General features: G+C 41.3%; 1 protein-coding gene across 1 annotated transcript in view; it reads right to left on the bottom strand.

Moving 5' to 3' along the window:
* Positions 1-22,856, bottom strand: part of SMG6 (SMG6 nonsense mediated mRNA decay factor) — a 214,962-nt gene extending 192,106 nt beyond the window's left edge. The window contains exons 1-3 of the mRNA XM_030222212.1: positions 22,781-22,856; positions 16,492-16,553; positions 13,437-13,582 (exon numbers count right to left, since the gene is read on the bottom strand). Of these exons, the coding sequence (XP_030078072.1) occupies positions 13,437-13,581 (145 nt within the window). The 5' untranslated portion in view covers position 13,582; positions 16,492-16,553; positions 22,781-22,856. The remainder of the gene's footprint in view (positions 1-13,436; positions 13,583-16,491; positions 16,554-22,780) is intronic.
* Positions 22,857-23,310: the final 454 nt, after the last annotated feature.

Genomic DNA, 23,310 nt, shown 5'->3' with positions numbered 1-23,310 from the left:
TCCCAAGACTTTTGAGGTAGTTCATACTTCCCAAATGGTATTTTGAAGTCAAGTACCTATCCACTTGCTTTAGGAACCAACAGAGTCTATGGGCTTCTTTTACAAAGCCACAGCAAATGAGAGAAAGCCCATAGGAATTGACTGGGCTTCAACTGCTGCACCAAGAATGAGGCCCTATGTTTTCTTGAGTTCAGGCACAGTTTGTTGTTTTTTCCCCATTCCTGATTTGCTGTTTATTCAAAGCTATGGGTAGATCTGGTTCAATGGCTATGAGTAGCTGCACATCATTGGGATAGATATACAATTTGTGTCCATCACCAAAGCAGCTCAGTTAAAGGCTTGAGGTAGATACTAAATAAAATAGGTGACAGTATGGATCCCTGTGGTACCCTGTAGTTCACTGCCCAAAGTAATATGCTGTTACTGAACAGAACTGATTTTTGTCAGTCTGATAGATAGGATTTGAACCATGTAAATACTGTACACTAATACCTGTTTCTGACAGACTTCTAAGTATACTGGACAAAATTCTATATATGGCATCGAAAAAGTTGGTGCAGAATAAAACGCACTTAGAGCTACTCTATAAACCATGCCTAATGGCTTATAGAATGCACGTGGCACCCGGGCCTGTGATTAAATTTAGGCATGACCATTTATGCCAACTAAAAGCCAACTAAAACCTGGTGTAAATGCCCACACCTAACTTGGCGTGGATGGGCGTATTCCATAACAGTGCATATAATTTCTAGAACCATCCATGACCTGCCTATGTCCCTCCCATGGCCACGCCCCCTTTTGAGATCCATCCATGCATTAAAACTTACACGCACCACTTTACAGAATACACTTAGAAAGCTGCACATGTAAATTTTAATTAATGGGATATAAAACAAAAAGTGAGGAGAGTGGATGAGGATACCAACAATTATATATTTATTCACTTAAAAAATAAAAAGTTAAAAAATAACAATGTACATAAAAATGACCCGACACGGCCGTGTTTCGGCCCAATGGCCTGTCTCAGGGGTCTTTGTAACCTCGGAAGATGTAACATGGAATGTGTACTCCAAGGGAAATAACGAGACACAATCCTCTCAGGTCTCCTCTCTTCAAAAAGATATATATGAAATATATATTAAAAAGCAGAACGGACTTGTAATGCTCCTCTCCGAAGAGATGTCTACAATTGTGAAAATATTGGATTTTAATTAATGCCAATAATTGCTTGTTTTTGACTAATTATCGGCACTGATTGGCTTCTTAAACAATTAAGTTGTGTGCATAATTTGGTTGCACTGCCAAATTTACGCGAATAACTTTAGTAGCCATATATAGAATCCAGGGGATTATGATCCACAGTGTTGAAGGTTGCTGAGAAATCCAGCAACACTAATATTATGGCAGATGTCTAGTCATAGTTTCTGTGGCGATCATCAAGAAAGGACAAAATAACTTTCTGTTCTATACACACGTCTGAAACTAGACTGACAATGGGTCTAACCTGTTACTTTCATTTTCCAGTCATTGAACTGAATGGAACCCCAGGAAAGGGGTTTTAGAAACTGGTTAGTAGTTTTCAAGCTTCTCCTGATTTAGGAAGCTCTTTTTCAGTAAGGGGCACACTACAACCCCTTTTAGTGTTGTTGGCAGATGCCCATCCAAAAGAAAGAAGTTAGTATTTGTGGCCCTTTCAATGAGGCCTTTGCTTACTAGCAGTACTATCTTTGCTGGACAGGGGTCAAGATGACAGGATGTAAGTCGTAAGCCTCTCAAGATTTGAAAGCCTCTACTTTGACCTAGTTGAATGAGTCCAGATGGCTGTGCAGGGTGGGGGGGGGGGGGGTGGAAAGGGAGTGTTCTTCTCATTAGCTGGGGGAGGCTCAATGGAACTGTCTGTAGGTCCTGACAAAGACCTTTAATTTCATTGACAAAATACGGGGTAAAATCACTGCTGGTTTGTTGTGACTGAGAAGGCCAGTTTTGTTGTGGTATTTGCAGTAGACTATTTACTATTTTGAATAGTTGCTTGGATGAATTTGAAGCCTGTTCAATGTGTTGAAAGAAATATTGAGGGTTTTTTGGCTTTTGCAAAGGCCTCATGGTACACTTCCGAGTGTTTCTTACAGTTGAGTATATCTTCATCTAGGTGAGATTTCTGCCATTTTGTTTCACGTTTACATCCTTAATGCTTAAGGATTCATAGTTCTGGAGAGAACTATAGGAATCATTTGTGCGTACAGTATAAGACCTTCTTTGAACATTACTTTAGAACATTATAACAATGTAAGTGCTACTATAATACTTCTGAATGTCTAAGGCATTGTGTGTGAGCGGCTACTACAAAAATTCCACACCCAACATGCAGCCACAATACTCCTATCACGGTAATACAATATTAGATGCTAGATATTAGTAGTCTGATATGGACATTATCATCATACTACGATATCCTTTCCTCTGCATAATTTTTGTATCATTTCTGTTTAACTTTTGTATTGTTAACCATGCTATATGGAAAATTAATAAAATCTCTTGGAGAAAAAAAAGTAATACAATACTTTTGTGTTATAGTGAGTCACACTTACATAGTAACATAGTAGATGACGGCAGAAAAAACCTGCACGGTCCATCCAGTCTGCCCAACAAGATAACTCATATTTGCTACTTTTTGTGTATACCCTACTTTGATTTGTACCTGTGCTCTTCAGGGCACAGACCGTATAAGTCTGCCCAGCACTATTCCCGCCTCCCAACCACCGGCTCTGGCACAGACGGTATAAGTCTGCCGAGCACTACCCCCGCCTCCCAACCACCAGTCCAGCTTCCCACCACCGGCTCTGGCACAGACGGTATAAGTCTGCCCAGCACTATCCCCGCCTCCCAATCACCAGCCCCGCCTCCCGATCTTGACTAAGCTCCTGAGGATCCATTCCTTCTGCACAGGATTCCGTTATGCTTATCCCACGCATGTTTGAATTCCGTTACCGTTTTCATTTCCACCACCTCCCGCGGGAGGGCATTCCAAGCATCCACTACTCTCTCCGTGAAAAAATACTTCCTGACATTTTTCTTGAGTCTGCCCCCCTTCAATCTCATTTCATGTCCTCTCGTTCTACCATCTTCCCATCTCCGGAAAAGGTTCGTTTGCGGATTAATACCTTTCAAATATTTGAACGTCTGTATCATATCACCCCTGTTTCTCCTTTCCTCCAGAGTATACATGTTTAGTTCAGCAAGTCTCTCCTCATATGTCTTGTAACGCAAATCCCATACCATTCTCGTAGCTTTTCTTTGCACCGCTTCAATTCTTTTTACATCCTTAACAAGATACGGCCTCCAAAACTGAACACAATACTCCAGGTGGGGCCTCACCAACGACTTATACAGGGGCATAAACACCCCCTTTCTTCTGCTGGTCACACCTCTCTCTATACAGCCTAACAACCTTCTAGCTACGGCCACCGCCTTGTCACACTGTTTCGTCGCCTTCAAATCCTCAGATACTATCACCACAAGATCCCTCTCTCCGCCTGTACCTATCAGACTCTCCCCGCCTAACACATACGTCTCCCATGGATTTCTATTCCCTAAGTGCATCACTTTGCATTTCTTCGCATTGAATTTTAATTGCCAAACCTTAGACCATTCTTCTAGCTTCCTCAGATCCTTTTTTATGTTTTCCACTCCCTCTCGGGTTTCCACTCTGTTACAGATCTTAGTATCATCCGCAAATAGGCAAACTTTACCTTCTAACCCTTCGGCAATGTCACTCACAAATATATTGAACAGAATCGGCCCCAGCACCGATCCCTGAGGCACTCCACTACTCACCTTTCCCTCCTCCGAGCGAATTCCATTCACCACCACCCTCTGGCGTCTGTCCGTCAACCAGTTCCTAATCCAGTTCACCACTTCAGGTCCTATCTTCAGCCCATCCAGTTTATTTAAGAGCCTCCTGTGGGGAACCGTGTCAAAAGCTTTGCTGAAATCTAAGTAGATTACGTCCATAGCTCGTCCCTGATTCAATTCTCCTTTCACTCAATCAAAGAACTCAATGAGATTCGTTTGGCACGATTTCCCTTTCGTAAAACTACAGTGGTGGAAATAAGTATTTGATCCCTTGCTGATTTTGTAAGTTTGCCCACTGACAAAGACATGAGCAGCCCATAATTGAAGGGTAGGTTATTGGTAACAGTGAGAGATAGCACATCACAAATTAAATCCGGAAAATCACATTGTGGAAAGTATATGAATTTATTTGCATTCTGCAGAGGGAAATAAGTATTTAATCCCTCTGGCAAACAAGACCTAATACTTGGTGGCAAAACCCTTGTTGGCAAGCACAGCGGTCAGACGTCTTCTGTAGTTGATGATGAGGTTTGCACACATGTCAGGAGGAATTTTGGTCCACTCCTCTTTGCAGATCATCTCTAAATCATTAAGAGTTCTGGGCTGTCGCTTGGCAACTCGCAGCTTCAGCTCCCTCCATAAGTTTTCAATGGGATTAAGGTCTGGTGACTGGCTAGGCCACTCCATGACCCTAATGTGCTTCTTCCTGAGCCACTCCTTTGTTGCCTTGGCTGTATGTTTTGGGTCATTGTCGTGCTGGAAGACCCAGCCACGACCCATTTTTAAGGCCCTGGCGGAGGGAAGGAGGTTGTCACTCAGAATTGTACGGTACATGGCCCCATCCATTCTCCCATTGATGCGGTGAAGTAGTCCTGTGCCCTTAGCAGAGAAACACCCCCAAAACATAACATTTCCACCTCCATGCTTGACAGTGGGGACGGTGTTCTTTGGGTCATAGGCAGCATTTCTCTTCCTCCAAACACGGCGAGTTGAGTTCATGCCAAAGAGCTCAATTTTTGTCTCATCTGACCACAGCACCTTCTCCCAATCACTCTCGGCATCATCCAGGTGTTCACTGGCAAACTTCAGACGGGCCGTCACATGTGCCTTCCGGAGCAGGGGGACCTTGCGGGCACTGCAGGATTGCAATCCGTTATGTCGTAATGTGTTACCAATGGTTTTCGTGGTGACAGTGGTCCCAGCTGCCTTGAGATCATTGACAAGTTCCCCCCTTGTAGTTGTAGGCTGATTTCTAACCTTCCTCATGATCAAGGATACCCCACGAGGTGAGATTTTGCGTGGAGCCCCAGATCTTTGTCGATTGACAGTCATTTTGTACTTCTTCCATTTTCTTACTATGGCACCAACAGTTGTCTCCTTCTCGCCCAGCGTCTTACTGATGGTTTTGTAGCCCATTCCAGCCTTGTGCAGGTGTATGATCTTGTCCCTGACATCCTTAGACAGCTCCTTGCTCTTGGCCATTTTGTAGAGGTTAGAGTCTGACTGATTCACTGAGTCTGTGGACAGGTGTCTTTCATACAGGTGACCATTGCCGACAGCTGTCTGTCATGCAGGTAACGAGTTGATTTGGAGCATCTACCTGGTCTGTAGGGGCCAGATCTCTTACTGGTTGGTGGGGGATCAAATACTTATTTCCCTCTGCAGAATGCAAATAAATTCATATACTTTCCACAATGTGATTTTCCGGATTTAATTTGTGATGTGCTCTCTCTCACTGTTACCAATAACCTACCCTTCAATTATGGGCTGCTCATGTCTTTGTCAGTGGGCAAACTTACAAAATCAGCAAGGGATCAAATACTTATTTCCACCACTGTATGTTGTCTCGGATCTTGCAAATTATTGGCTTCCAGGAAATTCACTATCCTTTCCTTCAGCATCGCTTCCATTACTTTTCCAATAACCGAAGTGAGGCTTACCGGCCTGTAGTTTCCAGCTTCTTCCCTATCACCACTTTTGTGAAGAGGGACCACCTCCGCCGTTCTCCAATCCCTCGGAACCTTTCCTGTCTGCAAGGATATATTAAACAAATCTTTAAGAGGACCCGCCAAAACCTCTCTGAGCTCCCTCAATATCCTGGGGTGGATCCCGTCCGGTCCCATGGCTTTGTCCACCTTTAGCTTTTCAAGTTGTTGATACACACTTTCTTCCGTGAACGGTGCTCTATCCACTTCATTCACATTTGTACTATTTCCAGTCCATCGCGGTCCTTCTCCAGGATTTTCTTCTGTGAAAACAGAACAAAAGTATCTATTTAGCAAATTTGCTTTTTCTTCATCATTTTCCACATAGCGGTTCGCAGTATCTTTTAGTCTCACAATTCCCTATTTAGTCATTCTCCTTTCACTAATATACCTGAAGAAATTTTTATCACCCCTCCTTACATTTCTAGCCATTTGTTCTTCCGCTTTTGCTAGTCGTATCTCTCTCTTGGCTTCTTTCAGTTTCATCCGGTATTCCTCCATGTGTTCCTTTTCTTGAGTTTTTCTGCATTTCTGGAATGCCAACTCTTTAGCCTTTATTTTCTCAACTACTTGCTTGGAGAACCATATCGGTTTCCTTTTTCTCTTGCTTTTATTTACTTTCCTTACATAAAGGTTTGTGGCCCTATTTATAGCTTCTTTCAGCCTGGACCACTGTCCTTCCACTTCTCGTACTTCCTCCCAGCCCATCATCTCCTTCCTCAGGTATTCCCCCATTTTACTAAAGTCAGCACGCTTGAAATCCAGGACTTTGAGTTTTGAGTGGCCGCTCTCCACTTTAGCTGTTATATCAAACCAAACCGTTGATAGCAAATTAATAGCAAATTGTATAGCAAACAAATTGTATAGCAATTAATTGTATAGCAAATTAATTTAAAGTAGCACAGAATATACATTTTTGTTTAACTTTGGTCTGGTGTTTTCCTTTATTATCTAAAGCAACCACTTGCATTCTCCTTTATAGCTCCCTTCAAATACCCCTTCCCCAAACACCCTATCAAGAAGGAAGCACTTTCACTCCTCAATGCACCACAATAAGCGTCCTCTACCTCTGAAGTATTCACTACAAAATAAATGCTAAAGGGACCCCAACAAATCTACAAATTTCAAGCTTATGCAATCATGCGAGGTAGAGTGTGGGAGGAGGGAGCACGAGAAAGAATGTGGCTATTGGGCAGACTAGATGGACCATTCAGGTCTTCATCTGCTGTCACCTACTATGTTACTATGTGAAAGATTAGGTGGGGTCTAAATCTGCAAATGAGTGCAGAACATAGTAACATAGTAGGTGACAGAAGAAAAAGACCCGTATGCTCCATTCAATCTGCCCACCAAGATAAAATCATAGTATAAGATATGATACATATACTTGATCTTGATTTGTCCTTGCCATTTTCAGGGCACAGACCGTAGAAATCTGCCCGACACTGGCCTTGTTCACCAGTTACGGAAGCTGAATCTGTCCAGCCATGATCAGGGCACACACTGCAGAAGCCTGCCCAGTACTGATTTCGCTTCCCAATTACTGGTGTTGCCATCTGATCACCACTAAGCTTGTTTGGTTCTATGCTTTCTATACAGGATTCCTTTGTGTTTATCCCACACATTTTTGAATTCTGGTAACATTTTCATCCCCACCACCTCATGCAGGAGGGCATTCCATGTATCTACCACCCTCTCTGTGAAAAAGTACTTCCTGACATTATTCCTGAGTCAGCCCTCCTTCAACCTCAATTCACGTCCTCTAGTTATACTACCTTCTCATCTCTGGAAAAGATTTGTTTGCAAATTAATACCTTTCAAATATTTGAACATCTGTATCATATCACCACTATCTTTCCTTTCCTCCAGGGTGTACAGGTTCAGGTCCTCAAGTCTCTCCTTATACATCTTGCAATGCAAACCCCATACCATTTTGGTTGCTTTTCTCTGAACCACTTCAAATCTAAGTCCTTAGCAAGATACAGCCTCCAAAACTGAACACAATACTCCAAATGGGGCCTCACCAATGACTTGGAATCAACACCTCCTTTCTTCTGCTAGTTATACCCCTCTCTATGCAGCCTAGCATCCTTCGAGCCAAAGCCACCACCTTGTTGCATTGTATCATCACCTTGACATCCTCAGCCACCATCACTCCAAGGGCCGTATCCAGAGCTGTGTTTATCAATCTCTCTCCTCCTATCTGGTATATCTCCCTTGAACTTCTGCACCCCAAGTGCATCACTCTGCACTTCTTGGCATTAAAATTTTAACTTATTGTTATACTCTGGGGAATCAATAACACTTCCGGTTTCCCACTTGATAAACTTAAGAAATATAGAAACCTAATTGCCTTTATACTACAAATTATAATACATCTTTTTTTTATATATATGTGATACTGCTCAGTACTGGGTGCATATTGTTGAGCTAATAAATTACTCTTATAACAGCACCAACGCACACAATCATAGCACTATATATCCTTACCTCCCTACCATTCGGTAAAGGAGTGAAAACAATCTACAGCCATCTAAAATTCAGGAAATCACTAAAGACCTACCTGTTCAAAAAGGCATACCCTATTGACCCAACATAGATGCCAACACTCTGCAACACAGCAAACCCAACGATCATATTGGACACTATTTAACCTTCCCTCTATTGACCTTATTGTGCCTGAAACAAATGGACCTTATTCGACCACAATATCACCTTGTATTTGTTTCTCTACCGGTCTTGGCAAACGCCTTACGGTACTATGTAAGCCACATTGAGCCTGCAAATAGGTGGGAAAATGTGGGATACAAATGTAACAAATAAATTAATTAATTAATTTTAGTGGATCATGAACCTTCTCATTCCATTACAGTCTTTACCTTCATGTATTCCTCCATTCCTGGACTTCTATGTCTAGCTGTAGTGCTCTCTGAAGTTCTTAAAGTTTATCAAAAAGTCCACTTATCTTGTAGGGGCGTGTTGTCTTAGTATGGGCTGTAGCTCAAGTCTTTTTTTCTTTTTTCATTTGCTAGATATGTGCTACCCATTTCCATCTGTGCTATACAGCGTATTCTCTATCTTGGTGTTTTCAATTCCATATAACCACACATGTACTCTGCCCCACCACAGATGGTGACAGTGAATACTTCATACACACATGCGCAATCCCTCGGATTCTACATATCGCATCTAAATTTCTGCATCCAACCTTGTGTACCAGAGTTGAGTGCATAAATAATTTGACTAATGAGCTCCAAAACATCAAGAATGGGTGTTAACAACCAATTACTAATGTTAATTGGCAGTCTTAAAAATTTGCACATGCATCTCGCTGCATGCAATTCTATAAAGCACAGCGCCTAACTTCAACTGTGAAAATCTGAAAAGGGGGAGTGGAAAGGGACATGTTAGGAGTGCACCAAAAAGTTGTGTGAAGATTTATAGAATTTGCCCGAAACACGCTTAAGTTAGGCACTGGCATTTACATCTGCTTTTAAGTTATGTGCAAGATCTGTACCGAATGCTATTCTATAAAGGCCATGCTCCCTTTACAGAAAAGTGCTTAATGCTCAAGTTTTTTGGTTATTGAGTTCCCTCCAACATGTCCCATGACAGACTGCAGCAGTATAAGATCCCTTCACAGTTTTCTGGCAAATGACAAATACACTGTGTCACTATACTATGACTGGCAGTATCAGTACATGGAATGTAGAGGCAGTTTAATGGAACTTTACGTTGCAACAGGTTTTTTGTTTGTTTTGATTTTTGTAGTTCTTCATTGCTGTTATTCTTCAAATTCTTATTTGTCCAAAATAGTTTCACTAGGGATGTATTTCCACTGGGCATTCGTTTGAAACGTCATGGGAAATATCAACAACATCTTCCAAGTTGTTTCATGTCATCAAATGAAAATGAGCAGAAAGCAAAAACAAAAACTGGAAATTTTGAGGTCCTTTTACTAAGGTGCGCTAACGGATTTACTGCACTCTAACAATTAGCACGTGCTAAGTGCCACACAGCTCACTGTATACCTATGGGCTGCATGATACTTAACGCACACTAATTCGTTAGCGTGCGCTAAATCTATTAGTGCATGTTAGTAAAAGGACCCCTTGGTGTTTTATCTTTTGTCATCAATAATGCTCACTCTTTCAAAAGAGGACACACTCTTTCAGAAAGAGCACATTCTCTTTCCCGATAGTGCGCGTAAGCATAAACCATTGCATATGCACGCGTTATCGAGAAAGAGGGAGCCCCCTTTAGGAAGAGTCCATGCTCTGATGACATTGCTCCCATCAATGAAAAAAATGCCTGAAAAATCCTGAAGAAAACAAACATTTCCATAAATGATACGGGGAACAACGTGAAACAAAAATTTCCTAATCTCCACTATAAATGAGTGAGCAAAAAAAATTAATTCTGTCATTTTTCCCCAAGACATTTCAGTCTCTCCTTTATGCCACCCCAAAGCAAGAGCAAGAAGGCTTCAGAGAATTAATAAGTCTTTTTCGGGGAAACAGGAGCTTCCTCTGCCCAGGAATCAATTCCTCCACCCTCTAGTTCTTACCTCTACAAACCGCCTCACAGCTGAGCCATATAGCCTGGGGGGTAAATCTTGCTCCTTGCCCCAGAGGTTCTTGGTTGTATTCCTTTGTAAGGCTCTGGTTATCTAGTGGGCCGTAGCCCTCCTAGTCTAAGCAAGCTGAATTCCAGAACAGCTCACTACAAAGAAAGTCATGATAGAGCACAGGATTGCTCAAAGACCTTACTTCAGAACAGTTCTACATCTAAGACTCTAGGAGACAGATGCAGATAGCTACTGCAGCCTGCAATTATTGAGCAGACCACCTGATCATTAGTGGCCGCTGTATGCAAAAAAAGGTTTCTGCACTGAAGGTAACTCCCACAGTAGACATCAGAACACAGCATATTAAAATGCATGCTAAAGAGCCTATCATCTATCCTGCACCAATGCAAGACTGTCAATGCCTGAAACCTACCACCAGATCTGAGGCTGGCGCAGAGCCCCTACGGTCAGCATCAGCCCCATTTTTCTCCTCTCTGCACCACCACAGTTTAAAATAAATGTCCCTCCAGCATCAGCACCCTCCCGCCCACCTTGTTCCCTCCCACACCCATCCCAACAATATTTTAAAAAAAGAATCTATTTTCCTGGTGTCTGGTAACACAGTAAATGATGGAAGATAAAGACCCACAAGATCCATCCACTCTGCCCAACAAAGTGGCCAGAGCTGCACCCGCCACAGCCACCCATCCTTAAACACTGGTTGGCAAGTCTCAACCATACCAGCTACATATAAGCAGCCAAACATGATGGAGTCTTGGTTATTACCATATACCATCCCCAAGTATTGCAGACAGTATTCAACCTATCAGTCAAGATGTATATCCCTACCCCATGAGCTGCACAGCACCCTCACTTGCAGTACGTGACAATAAAGTGATCTACAACATTGGAGTTTCTGAATTTTCAAAAACAAACAGGAGACAGTCCACTGCAGAATAGAAGCAAACAACACAACAGCAGCAGCAGCAATCCAGGGAAAGAACAGTGGGCAAGAGTTCATCCAAATAAGATTATATTGGAAACAAGACCCAATCTGGCCAAGTTTCAGACTGAAGCTGTTTTTTGGCACTTGTACTGAAGAACTGTTCATGCAGGAATCAAAGCACCTGCTTTAAGCCTCACTGATTTGGTTTGGAAACCTGTGTGACCCCTGATGAAGGTTTGTCCGAAACTTGGCCAAGCCAGGTCTTGTTTCTAATATATATCATGTTTGGATGAAGTCTTGCCCACTATTCTTTCCCTGGATCACTGCTGCTGTTGTGTCAGTTGCTGAATCTTCACCAGACTTTTGCCATTTGCTGGACACAGACTGTAGAAGTCTGTCCGGCTTTGGCCTTAGTTCCCACTACTCTTGTCCAACATAACACCTTAACCGCCATTTTGTGTTTCCATCCTCTTTCTATTTAGGCATCTCCTGTGTCTAACCCTCACATTTTTTAATTTGATCACCATTTTTGACTCTACCTCCTCTCTTGGAAGGGTGTTCCAGCATCCAGTACCATCTCTGTGAAAATTTATTTTCTGACATTACTCCTAAGTCTACCTCCCTGCAACCTATGTTTCTGGAAAGGTTTGTCTGTATATTAATATCTTTCAAGTACTTAAATGTCTGTATCATATCACCCCCCTCTGTCTCCTTTTCTCCAGCGTATATATATTCAAGTCCTCCAGTCTCTTCTCATATAGTTTTTGGCACAAACTCTGTATCATTTTTGTCACCTTCCTCTGAACCACCTTGAAGAAATACAGCCTCTAAAACTAGACAATACTCCAAGTGGGGCCTCATTGACTTGTATAGGGCATCAATATCTCCTTTCTTCTGCTGGTTATGCCACTCTCTTTGCAGCCCATCGTTTTTTCAGGCAACAGCCACCATCTTGTCACATTGTTTTGCCATCTTGAGATCCTCGGACACTATCACCCCACGGTCTCTCTCCTGATCCATGCATGTCAGTCTCTCGTCCACTAGTACATACTGTTGTTGTTGTTTTTTTTTTTTATTTCACACCCCAGGTGCATCACTTTGCACTTCTTTGAATTAAATTGTAACAGTCAAACATTCAACCATCAAACATTCAACCATTCTTCTAATTTTAGTAGATCATTTCTCATGTTGTCCATTCCCTTCAGGTATTGTTCCTGCCTCTTCAAGTACGAGAATCCAGGGAGCTTGCAAAAGGGGTTGGGGAGGGTGGGAAGTGCCACAAGATACAGGGAGTGGTTTCTTACAGTCAGGGGAAGGGGAACTTAATTTTGAATTCAGGTCAGGCAGAGAAAAGAGAGGAGGGAGGGGTGCCACTAGACAGCAGAGCAATATTAAGCCGGGGGGAGGGAGGGGTCCAGTCATGTTGCTGGGGAGGGGCGAGCACTAGACACGAGGGAAATTCTTATTTTTAATGAGGTGGGTGGGAGATCGGGGCCAAACGCCAGCAACTTTTTTCTTTTAAAATGTCACCCTGTCAGTGCCTGAACCAATTGCTGCTCAGGCACCAACAGGAAAGGTGACATTTTGCAATGAACTGCCACAATTTTAACATGACATTAGTTTGCATGCTCTTGCTTATAGCATGCTGTGTAGTTTTTAGGTAGCTAATTTCACAGTAGAGCCTTGCACTGAGCCAGCTCTACTGCAAGGCTTTCTGCATCGAGCCCTGAATGAGAGAAGAGAAAGAGAAAAAGACAGGTTGGCAGAGACAAAAAGAAAGGTGCAAAGTTGCGTTCTTTTTCTCAACTGAAATAAGCCAAACATATGCTGGGGAGGTAAGTCTTCAATATTGTAGGATCAGAACTTTCTAAATCTTATATTTCTCCTCCTCACAGTAATTCAATATGTCCATACCTCACCCTTTTGACTTCATTCTTTTTAATGAACTGCGCTCTTAAATTCTTTTTCCATCATTTATGCATAGGACAACTTCATAAAAGATAACTGGAGTTCTCTGCATGCTTATAACAGTACACAGGTCCCAGGTTCAGACTTGTCTTGTCTCCACAAGAAACACATACAATACCTTTTAGCTGGGAGTTGTGAATGGTAAACATGTTGATAGCCATGAGCTGCAGAATACGGGTGCTTCCAATAGGTGATGGGCTGAACTGCAGCAGTGCTTGAAATTCTCTCAGAGCCTTCTCTGCCACATCGGGAAATGTTTCCATCCTGGAGAAAACAGCCAACATGTATGAATCCCACTTAAAGACCCCCATTTTCTGCCTGATCTTTCCAACTTCTTCTCCACCACAGAGTAAGTCTTAAGGACTAAGCATAGCAAAAACTGTACCCCCAGGTGGCTGCCCCCATTCTCTTTATAAAGTCCTTTAGAGCTGTAAAATGCATGGAGTAGACTATGGAAAGTAAAGTACTATTCCTGATCTCCTACCATTACAGGCCACAGATAAGCAGGTCAACATTGCAGCCAGAAAGGCGGCCAATGGCGAATATGGGACAGACCTGGAAAATGAGAGGTAACAATATGAGGCTTCAAGACTCGGGACTAAAAAAGAAAACCTTTTTTTTTTTTTTGCTAGGATGTTACAATGTGGACAATAACACTGGACAAGCCAAATGGTCTTTTTCTGCACTCATTTACTATGTTACTCTTTCCTCACCTTCCTTCCCAGGCAGGCAAAAAGGTGCAGGCTTGAATGATATGAAACTCCTAATGGGGAAGGAAGAAGAGGCTTACAGGGTTCAGCAGTAAGGGTAGTAGTGTTAGGAGGAAAGAAGGAATGTATAGACCTTGAACAGAGATGGATGGCATTGCTTCTAAAGAGTAAAGAGATATGGAGGTTTGTACCAGAGATGAGGGTGGGGTTGTCTGCAGGGTTGCACACGGACCAAGAAGGAAAGAGGCTGGCATTGCTCACAAGAAGGAAAGAGATCTGCAGAACTAGGACAGATACAGAAGACAAGACTTGGGCTTATGAGAAAGGAAGGGGGGATCAGCAGGAAGACATATGGATAGGGTTGAAACTGATGAGGAGGGTAGCTGGTGGGAAGATAAGTAGTGATCAACAGGGCTGGGACCTCAAATGAGATAAGGAGGGGCTGCTTATGGGAGTAGAATAGGACAGCTAGTAAGAAAGGGAAAAGGTGGGTGCTCATTGATGCTGTTTCTTCTCTTTATCAGATACTAAATGAGTTCTTTACACTACACAAATGAACCAACTAAAATTTATTACACTCAAATTAAATTGTTCCATGTTTCTCCTTTGGCTGAATGTGGAGCTGTGATTGTCCACCCTCCCTCTAGATAGCCACATTCTGGCCTGCCCAAGGGGCCTATATAAGGCTAGTCCTCATTACTCCACCCTCATTTGGCTTGATCTGTTACTAAAGGAATTAATCTCTTGTGGCAGGCAACGGATATAAGACGGATTAGTAGACAACTTCTGGGAACCCACAAGTGTCTCTTGGTTCCCTCTTCTAAGTGATGCAAAAGAGCTTTACGCTTGCTTGAAAATTATTCCAATAATGAGCTACAAGCTGAACCATGGCTCAAATAAAAACACTTCTTCCAGTCTCTGCACCTTGTTAATGTATGAAAACATCTGCATTGTAATGTCTAATCTCAGCACTCATCTTTCTGCGGATTTTCCTCAGATAGTGCACCACCCCTGAAGCACAACACTCACTCCCTGCAGATCATCTGGTCCACTCTATCTGCCCAGTTATGCTTATTAGAATATCTCCCAATTGACTGTTTTATGTCCTTAGCTAAAAACATAATCTGCTGCCCTGCTGAGTGATCTGACATCCCTTTCCTATTATACCAAGAGTATTCCAAGGTCTTAATGCCACACCCTACTGGCAGACTTACCACCTCTCCCTGGTACCCACATCCAGCTTTATCATCATTCTGTGCAAGTTAGCATTGTGATCGCCCATTTTTGACTTCCACTATTCTGGATAGATGTGCATGTAAGTTTCTATATTGAAACTTAACAATTAACCCACTCATTTCATTGATCTGCTTTACCTTGACCCCTGCATTTAACATTTTTCTCTGTACCTCTTCCTAAAATGCTTACGTCCTGGTTACTGCTATCTTTGCTGGTGATTGTAGCAACTTGTCACCCCCTCTGTAAACAGCCTCCCTCCTTCCAACTTCATATTATAGGTCCTATTGTCTTTGAGTTTTTTTCTATGGAAAATATCACCCCCTTGTACTTTGTTGAACACTATAAGACAAGAACATTTTTATCCTCTCCTCCAGCAAGTACATTTTGTGTTCCTTAAGCTTCTGTTGGGTTTGCACTGCAGGCCCTGTGTCACCTGATTGGCCCTTCTTTAAACTTTTTCCATCCTCTCAATATCTATATGAAGGTATGGCCTCCACAACTGAACACAGTATTCAAGGTGGGGTCCTGCTAGTGACCTACATAAGGGCAATCTTATCTTTCTTTTCTTTCTCTACCTAAGCATACAGCTACCTTCCCCTGATGCTTTATTACTCCATCTGCCAACAATCAGCACATATAAGATGGCTACGTCTGGGCCCTTTCCTTTTTAACATAATTGGAGTTTTTCATTCTTTTTTATAGCTCAGAAGTGTCCATCCAAAATGTTATTTTTTTATATATATATATATCAGTAAAGTGAAGTTTGTATACTGTTATAAAAGTAACCAGGATACAGCAATATATCCTCATAACCTCTTAAAGTGAAACAGGCATCACTTTGTCCTGCTTGGATCAAAAATAAACATTCCATATCTGATGAAATCTCTTCCGGGTCTATGCTTAACCTATTCGCTCAGTGCAACACCTGCTCTTCCAGCCAGCAGTAACATGAAAAGGAGTCTAGCACAGGGACCGAGGCAGGTGCAGAAAAGGTCTGAGTTGTTAAACTTGTTGCCTCTCTGACACACCTACCCTCCTCTCTTCCTTCCCGTCCACATTAATTGATTTGATTTGCTTACTTTATTTATTTTTTGTCTATTAGATTGTAAGCTCTTTGAGCAGGGACTGTCTTTCTTCTATGTTTGTGCAGCGCTGCGTATGCCTTGTAGCGCTATAGAAATGCTAAATAGTAGTAGTAATATTTAAAGGCAGTGCCCATAGACTTACCCAATCCTGGTGAAGAGCTTCCCATGGGCATGTAGGAAACTGAGCTGGAATCGTTTGTTCAGCTGCATGTGAAAAACAAGTAAAATATATGACATTCTAGACAGTCCGAGGTCAACCAGCCATGCATTTCTTTTTTGAAAGATGCCAACTTTGCTTCCTCAGCATTCTGCCCCCGATGATTCAGTAACCTTGAAAAGTGGAAAAGTCTGATGTCCACCCCTCATACCAAGCATTTACCTGCACATATAATTTCGGTAGACCAAGTTTCATCTATTTAAACATTATAAAACATGATACCCAAAGAGCATAATTTCTGATCAGAAAAGCATCAAATTGCCCTGAAACTTTGAAAATTGAAACTGTCTGATGTTCACTGAAGGACCTACCTCTGTGGAAAGTTGGTGCAGCTCAGTCTAACCATTCCATAGTTATGAGAAACATACACATAAAAACAAACTACATGACACACATTCAATATGATCTCATAATTCTCTGTTCTATGGAACTCAGACTAAAAAGGAAGAGAATTAAATTGCTATCCCACTTCAAACTTGAATGAGAAGTTCCAGGTATCCAGAAAATGCAGGGCAAAAGGGCACTGGTGAGCTTTGGGTTGAATATTTTATGAGCATGCCCCAAGTTCCACACACACAGCCATGGGCACAAAGCACAACAGCTGGAGAATCAGTCAGGGTGGTGGGCTACACAGGCACACAGTACCCTCTGCTGGCAGCTGGGCCCACATGCAGGCAAGTAATGAGGACAGCAAACACAGCAACTACTACCCCACCCATATCTGTTAGATGCAAATCAAAAGAACTGATGCACATCCCAAGAGAAATTCAGGACATGCCAGTTTCCTACAAACAAATCCTGTGTTGAAATCATCCTATTAGGAGCAGATGAGTAGCTTGGGTGACATTCAAGACAGGTTCAGAAAGATCTACTGGCGTTTTAATTAAAAGGGCCTATTGAGGGAGAAGTGGCACTAACTGTGGGTGTTTTGCAGTTACAGTCTTTGTCAGCACCCATGAGAGGGCTTCTCACTGAAATTGCCCTCAATATTCAGCATTTGGTCCCATGCAAGACCAAGGCTGCCTGCTACTTCACCTTTGGAGGAATAGCCTAGAGGTTAGTGCAGCGGACTTTGATCCTGGGGCACTGGGTTTGATTCCCACTGCAGCTCCTTGTGACTCTGGGCAAGTCACTTAATCCTTCATTACCCCAGGAACAAATAAATACCTGTATATACTTATGTAAACCGCTTTGAACATAGTTGCAAAAACCACAGAAAGGCAGTATATCAAGTCCCATTCCCCTTTCCCCCCTTTCAAGCTGCTGAAGAACCTGCATATTTATCCCAGTGCAATCCAGATGTCTGCATTTGTATCTATTCCTGCTGACAACCAAAAGCTACAGAAGGGCTACACCTATGCTCTGAAGGACACAGAGGCCTCACTCCCTGGGCAAATTAGGGAGTTTCTTCTGGGCCTCACTCTCACCAAGTGAAAAAAGGATGGTACTTCCCTTTTCCCCTGCACATATTTCTCAGCCACTCATTACAACAGCTTCACTGGGCTGTGGATGCGCTTTTTGTGCATAGCTGCATCAGGGCTCCACAAACAGTGGGTGCTGAAAGACACTAAACAGACGTTCCTAGATTTGGAGTTTTCTATAGACGATTCAGCTGAGGCACATTTTGATGATTACTGTGAACCTTTTGCCAGGTGCTTCCTGGGCACAGACAAGAACATCATTAGAAAAAGCATCAAGATTCATAGGACTAGTTCAGCACCTGGGCGGCCTCTGACTGCACTAACAGCCACCAAATAAGGAAAAGATTTTGCAACCAGGCTTGGGAGAATTTAGTCTCAAGTTGAAAATTGCTACTTCAGTTTTGGATGTATATTTCTGTATCTGCTCTTTATCAAATGACACATGCATTTCCCTACAAAGCTGCAAAAGCTCCCTGTCAGAAGAGACCAGCAGACAAACACATGTAAGAAGCAAAAGACAAGAGTCGGACTACAAAGGCCAGTGTGTGAAACACAGGACTGCCACGGTTTCTCCCAGCACCTGCAAGCTTGCTAGCGCTGCATGAGCTGTCACTTCTCTTTCACCTTAGCATTAATGTACATACATATATGGAGATCATGAGTACAGGTAAGGGGTATGATAAAACTAACTGAATCCTACACAAATTGCTCTCCCCACGTTCTCACAGTCTCACCAAAGCAGCAAAGCTTCTTCCCCAAATATTCAACATACAAATGAAGAAAGGTGCATCTCACACTGCACCAAGAACGATGGAACTGAGCTTTGTGTCCTACCCTTCCTATTTAGAGGGCTTTAAGCTAAAATTGTTGACAGGGCCGATTTAACCAAAAGGCAAACTAGGTGGTCACCTAAGGCAGCAGTTTCTGGGGGGAGGAGGCAGCAAACAGCAGCTTCACTCAAAGCAAGATTATAATTTCTGATAGACACAAACTCAAAGAATCTGAGTGCAACTTTATTCATAGAAAGGGTGGGCAAATCTAACATAGCCTATTTACCAGAGTTTGCATTCATTATGTATATACAATTCTGATAATTAAACTCATCCCAACACAACCATCTACAAAAAAATCATGTACAAATGGATAGCATACTTTTAAAATCATAAACTTTATTATACACCCTGGTAACAGGCTATGTGAGAACTGCCCACCGTCCTATGGGTAAAACTGAACACTGATGATTCTTTTTTATGCGGCTATCAGAAACTATAATTTTGCTTTGAGCTAAGCTACCCTTTGCTGCTCCCCCCCCCCCCCCAAAAAAAAAAGAAGCTGCTGCCCTAGGTGACTGCTTAGTTTGGCCTAATGGTTAAGCCAGTCCTGTCAACAATTTTAGCTTAAAGTCCTCAAAAGAGGAAGGGTAGGGCACTAACTCCTGTTAGTAAAGTGTGTGAGGCACCTTCCTTGTTTATCTGTATGGGCATTTAAATATATAAATGAACAGAATACTTTCAAAAAACAAACTTTGTTATTTAAAAGCATGATGACCATTTATATACATATTTTTCACAGAGTTTTTCTGGGACGGGTGTGTTGGGGTGATCATGACTGTTGGGTTTAATTATCTTCTTAAGATGGGGGGAGTATATCAAGGAACCATTAGCTGGATGGGAGTAGTGGGCAAAACAAAGGTATAATGGGCAATAGGTTTTTTTTTGCTTGGAAAGTAAAGATAATATGAAAAAAGGCCACTATGATTTTTAAAGCAGTAGTTGAAAGGGTAAAGAAAAAGGGTTCACATTCATAAATTATAAAAGATGGCAGAAATAAAAAGACAGACAATACTATTTGGCAAAGGTAAGAGAAGCCAGAAAAGCAGTTAGGAAAGCAAAGATGCAAAAGAAAAGGAAAAACAGCTGAAACAATAGAACAGAGGAACATATTTTTTAAAGCTATGTTAATGACAAGAAGAAATATGAAAGCAGCATTGTAAGACTCGTCAGTAAAGGAGAGTAATACATAGAGAATGAAGAGAACTATGTAGAATTGCTCAACAAATATCTGTGCTCTGTGTTCAGACACAGAAGGAACGAGAGAGAGGGAATCAAAAGCACAGAGAATGAAGCACAGCAAAGAAAGCACCACAATGGGCCCCAAAAATGGATGTGGAAACAAAACTTTAATGGAAGACCCAACCCAGGCCATGTTTCAGCAGAATGCCTGCATCAGGGCTCTATTATAAGAACAGTCATATAATTACAAACATGCAAATATTATAATGAGTGAGTTAAAATAAAACATTACATTTTCAAAATCTTCAAAACAAACCTCATGTCCATTAATAGTTACATGCCATTGCATAATAATGAACATGAAAATAAAACAGATGGTAAAAATATTTTATAAAAATGTTAAAGGAAAAACATATACAGTATTCAAGATATCATCATGAAATAAAATGGAATTGCTTAAAATGAGGCAATATATATTTGAATGAAAATTACCATAAGGGTCAATGGATTAACAAAATATGGATTCCTTTGTTCGTTCAATATAAAAGATGGATCTGACAAATGCAGTAGTATGAACTGTAAAAATGACAAACGTTTTTTGAATATGAGGTGAAAGCTGAAATTTATTAAAAATATATTGATTTGATGGAAAATATATCAATTTTATGAAAATCAAGATGGATGTTTAAAATTCTAATTGCATGTGAATCCAGCTAATGTGACAAAATGAATTAATTGAAGGAATGGCACATAAGTAGTGTATGTCACTGTATATTACTAATGCATTCAGAAATGTATAAAGCAAACATTGTAATAACACTAACAAAGCAATAACTCAAATTCAAAATGACAAGAAAATAATAATCAGGTATTGAAAAAATATGGCTGATTAGAGCAATTCAACTATCCGTGCATGACATGACCTACTGAACTTTATTGCCAAAGTTGAATTGAGCTGTTTTATATACGAGAAGGATATGTGAGAGACCAATCTTTCCTCTAAAAAATTGGACATGGTTAACCTGATGGCAATAGAGCGAATAATTAGTGAAACATTAAATATATATTTTTTAAAAAGGGCGGGGGGGGGGGGGGGAGGGTTCGCTGGGAAGACCTACTGTCATATCCAGAAGACTTCAATTTGTTAGTACTGCATGTACAAGTGTAAAGCCTTAATAGAGTTCTTTTTGCTTGAGCTTAGAGCTGTTATGCAGCACTACAACACAGCAGGATATCTTTAATTTGCTATATATTCATGCTTATTACTGGATTTTTAAATTGGTGTAAGATTGTTGGTATTGACTCCTGAAGCAGGCCTTACTGCCGAAACATGACTTGTGTTGAGTTTGATACCTACAATAAATTCTGCACCGCACCATTTGCTTTAGGACTATTTTGTCACCTTTGCTGGTTATGTTTTTTACTTTATGCAAAGGCTATTTCTTCTTCTTTTTTAGTACTGTCTGACAGGATAAACCTAACCAGTAGAAGGATGTATGAAATTCTGATAAGAAGGAAAAACATATAAAGCCTGTTGGAAAGGGCCACTTTCCTTGCCAATCTTGTCTTTTGGATAGAGATTGGTAATGTTCAATAAGCTCTTTGATGTTTTTACTTCTGGAATAAGCAATAGTCAATTTTTTTTGTCTTTAAAATGTGTGACCTTCTAAAATATGCCAATGTTTTCTCATTACGTTCTGTATGACTTTAGATCATTTTGAGAACCTTAAAATAAAACCTAAATTCGAATTAGATCTTTCTGCTCTTACAGTTAACAGTTAAAGTAATGGTTAGTGCAGTGGCCTGAGAAGCAGGGGAACTGGGTTTGATTCCCATTCCAGCAATCTTGTGACTCTGGGCAAGTCAATTAGCTTTTCATTGCCCCAGGTACAAAAAAAAAAAAAAGAAGAACCACCTGTATATAATATGTAAACCACTTTGATTGTAACCACAGAAAGGCGGTATATCAAATCCCATCCCCTCATGTTGGGTCTTCCATCAAACTTTTGTTTCCACATCCATTCTTGGGACCCAATGAGCTTCTGTGTTTAGACACAAACAGGACTACAACTAAGGTAGACCTTGATAGAATTTCAGAAGACTGCATTAAAAAAGAGACAGCTAAACTAAAAGCAGACAAAGTGAAGCGGTTGAACAGGATATATCTGAGGGTACTACGGCAACCAAGGTAAATTCTGATGGCTCCACTGTGTCACCTTTTCAATGTTTCCTTGGAGTTGGGTAGGGCTCCAGAGGACTGGAAACAGGCAGATATAGTTCCTATTCACAAAAATGGAAGTAGGGAGACAGCTGGGAACTACAAGCTACAGTCCATTCTCGCTATTCGCTGCAGTTAGGTTCCTAGAAAACCCTGTGAATACCGAAAAAGTGAATATGGAACCATTGGTCCTATGGGAAAAAGGGGGTTAAGTCCCTGTGTGACCCTGTTAGGTAGCAAAAGTGTACAGTAGACACCATAAACTTATTTCATGTAGCCTTCTAGTAAATAACAGCTTACTTATTATATTGAGCATTTTATACATTTTATTTTTGCAAAAGCACTGTATATACAGGTTTGTGGTGTAACAATACTCACACACAGCTCTATGAATATTTTCTTCCTCATGGGAACACATTTGCACTTGCACTACACTATGCAATAAGCGCAGTCACTACACCGTGAATAAGCGAAAATGGGTTACACTTTATTTTCCATGAATAAGCGAATCCGTGAAAAATAAAAATACATGGATAGCGAGAACACAGTGTAATTAGACTGACCTTGGTGGTGAATACTTTAATTGAGTCACTGCTAAAACAGAAGACAGTTTAGTTGCTGGAATCCAATAGATTAAAGGTTCTGAGGCCGAAGGTTTTACAAGAAAGAGGCTTTGTAAGACTAATCTGATCAAATTTTCTGACTGGAGCATCTGAGAGCTGGATTATGGGAGAATGCTAGGTGTACTGCACGTGGATTTTAGCAACTAATAAACAAAGTGTTCTTGGTAGGGGTCCAAAAAAGACTGAGACGAAAAAAAGTTAGTGATACACAGAATTTACGCTGAGGAAAGAGATGTAACCCCTCCAGCAGTGTGCTGCAAGGACTGGTCTTTGGTACAGTTCTTTTCAATATTTATGTAAAATGACATTACAGAAGGGCTGTTGAGAAAGGTATGCCTTTTTGCAGACGATACCAAAATCTAACACAGTAAATGCCCCAGGAACCAAGGAAAATAAGAAGAGTTGAACAGCTAAGATTTAACACTAAAAAACACAAGATTATGCATTTGGCCTATAAAATCCCAAGGGAA

Source organism: Microcaecilia unicolor, chromosome 13 (genome assembly GCF_901765095.1).
Source record: "Microcaecilia unicolor chromosome 13, aMicUni1.1, whole genome shotgun sequence".
In the NCBI taxonomy this organism is placed as follows: Eukaryota; Metazoa; Chordata; class Amphibia; order Gymnophiona; family Siphonopidae; genus Microcaecilia; species Microcaecilia unicolor.
This window is presented reverse-complemented; position numbering and strand designations above follow the sequence as displayed.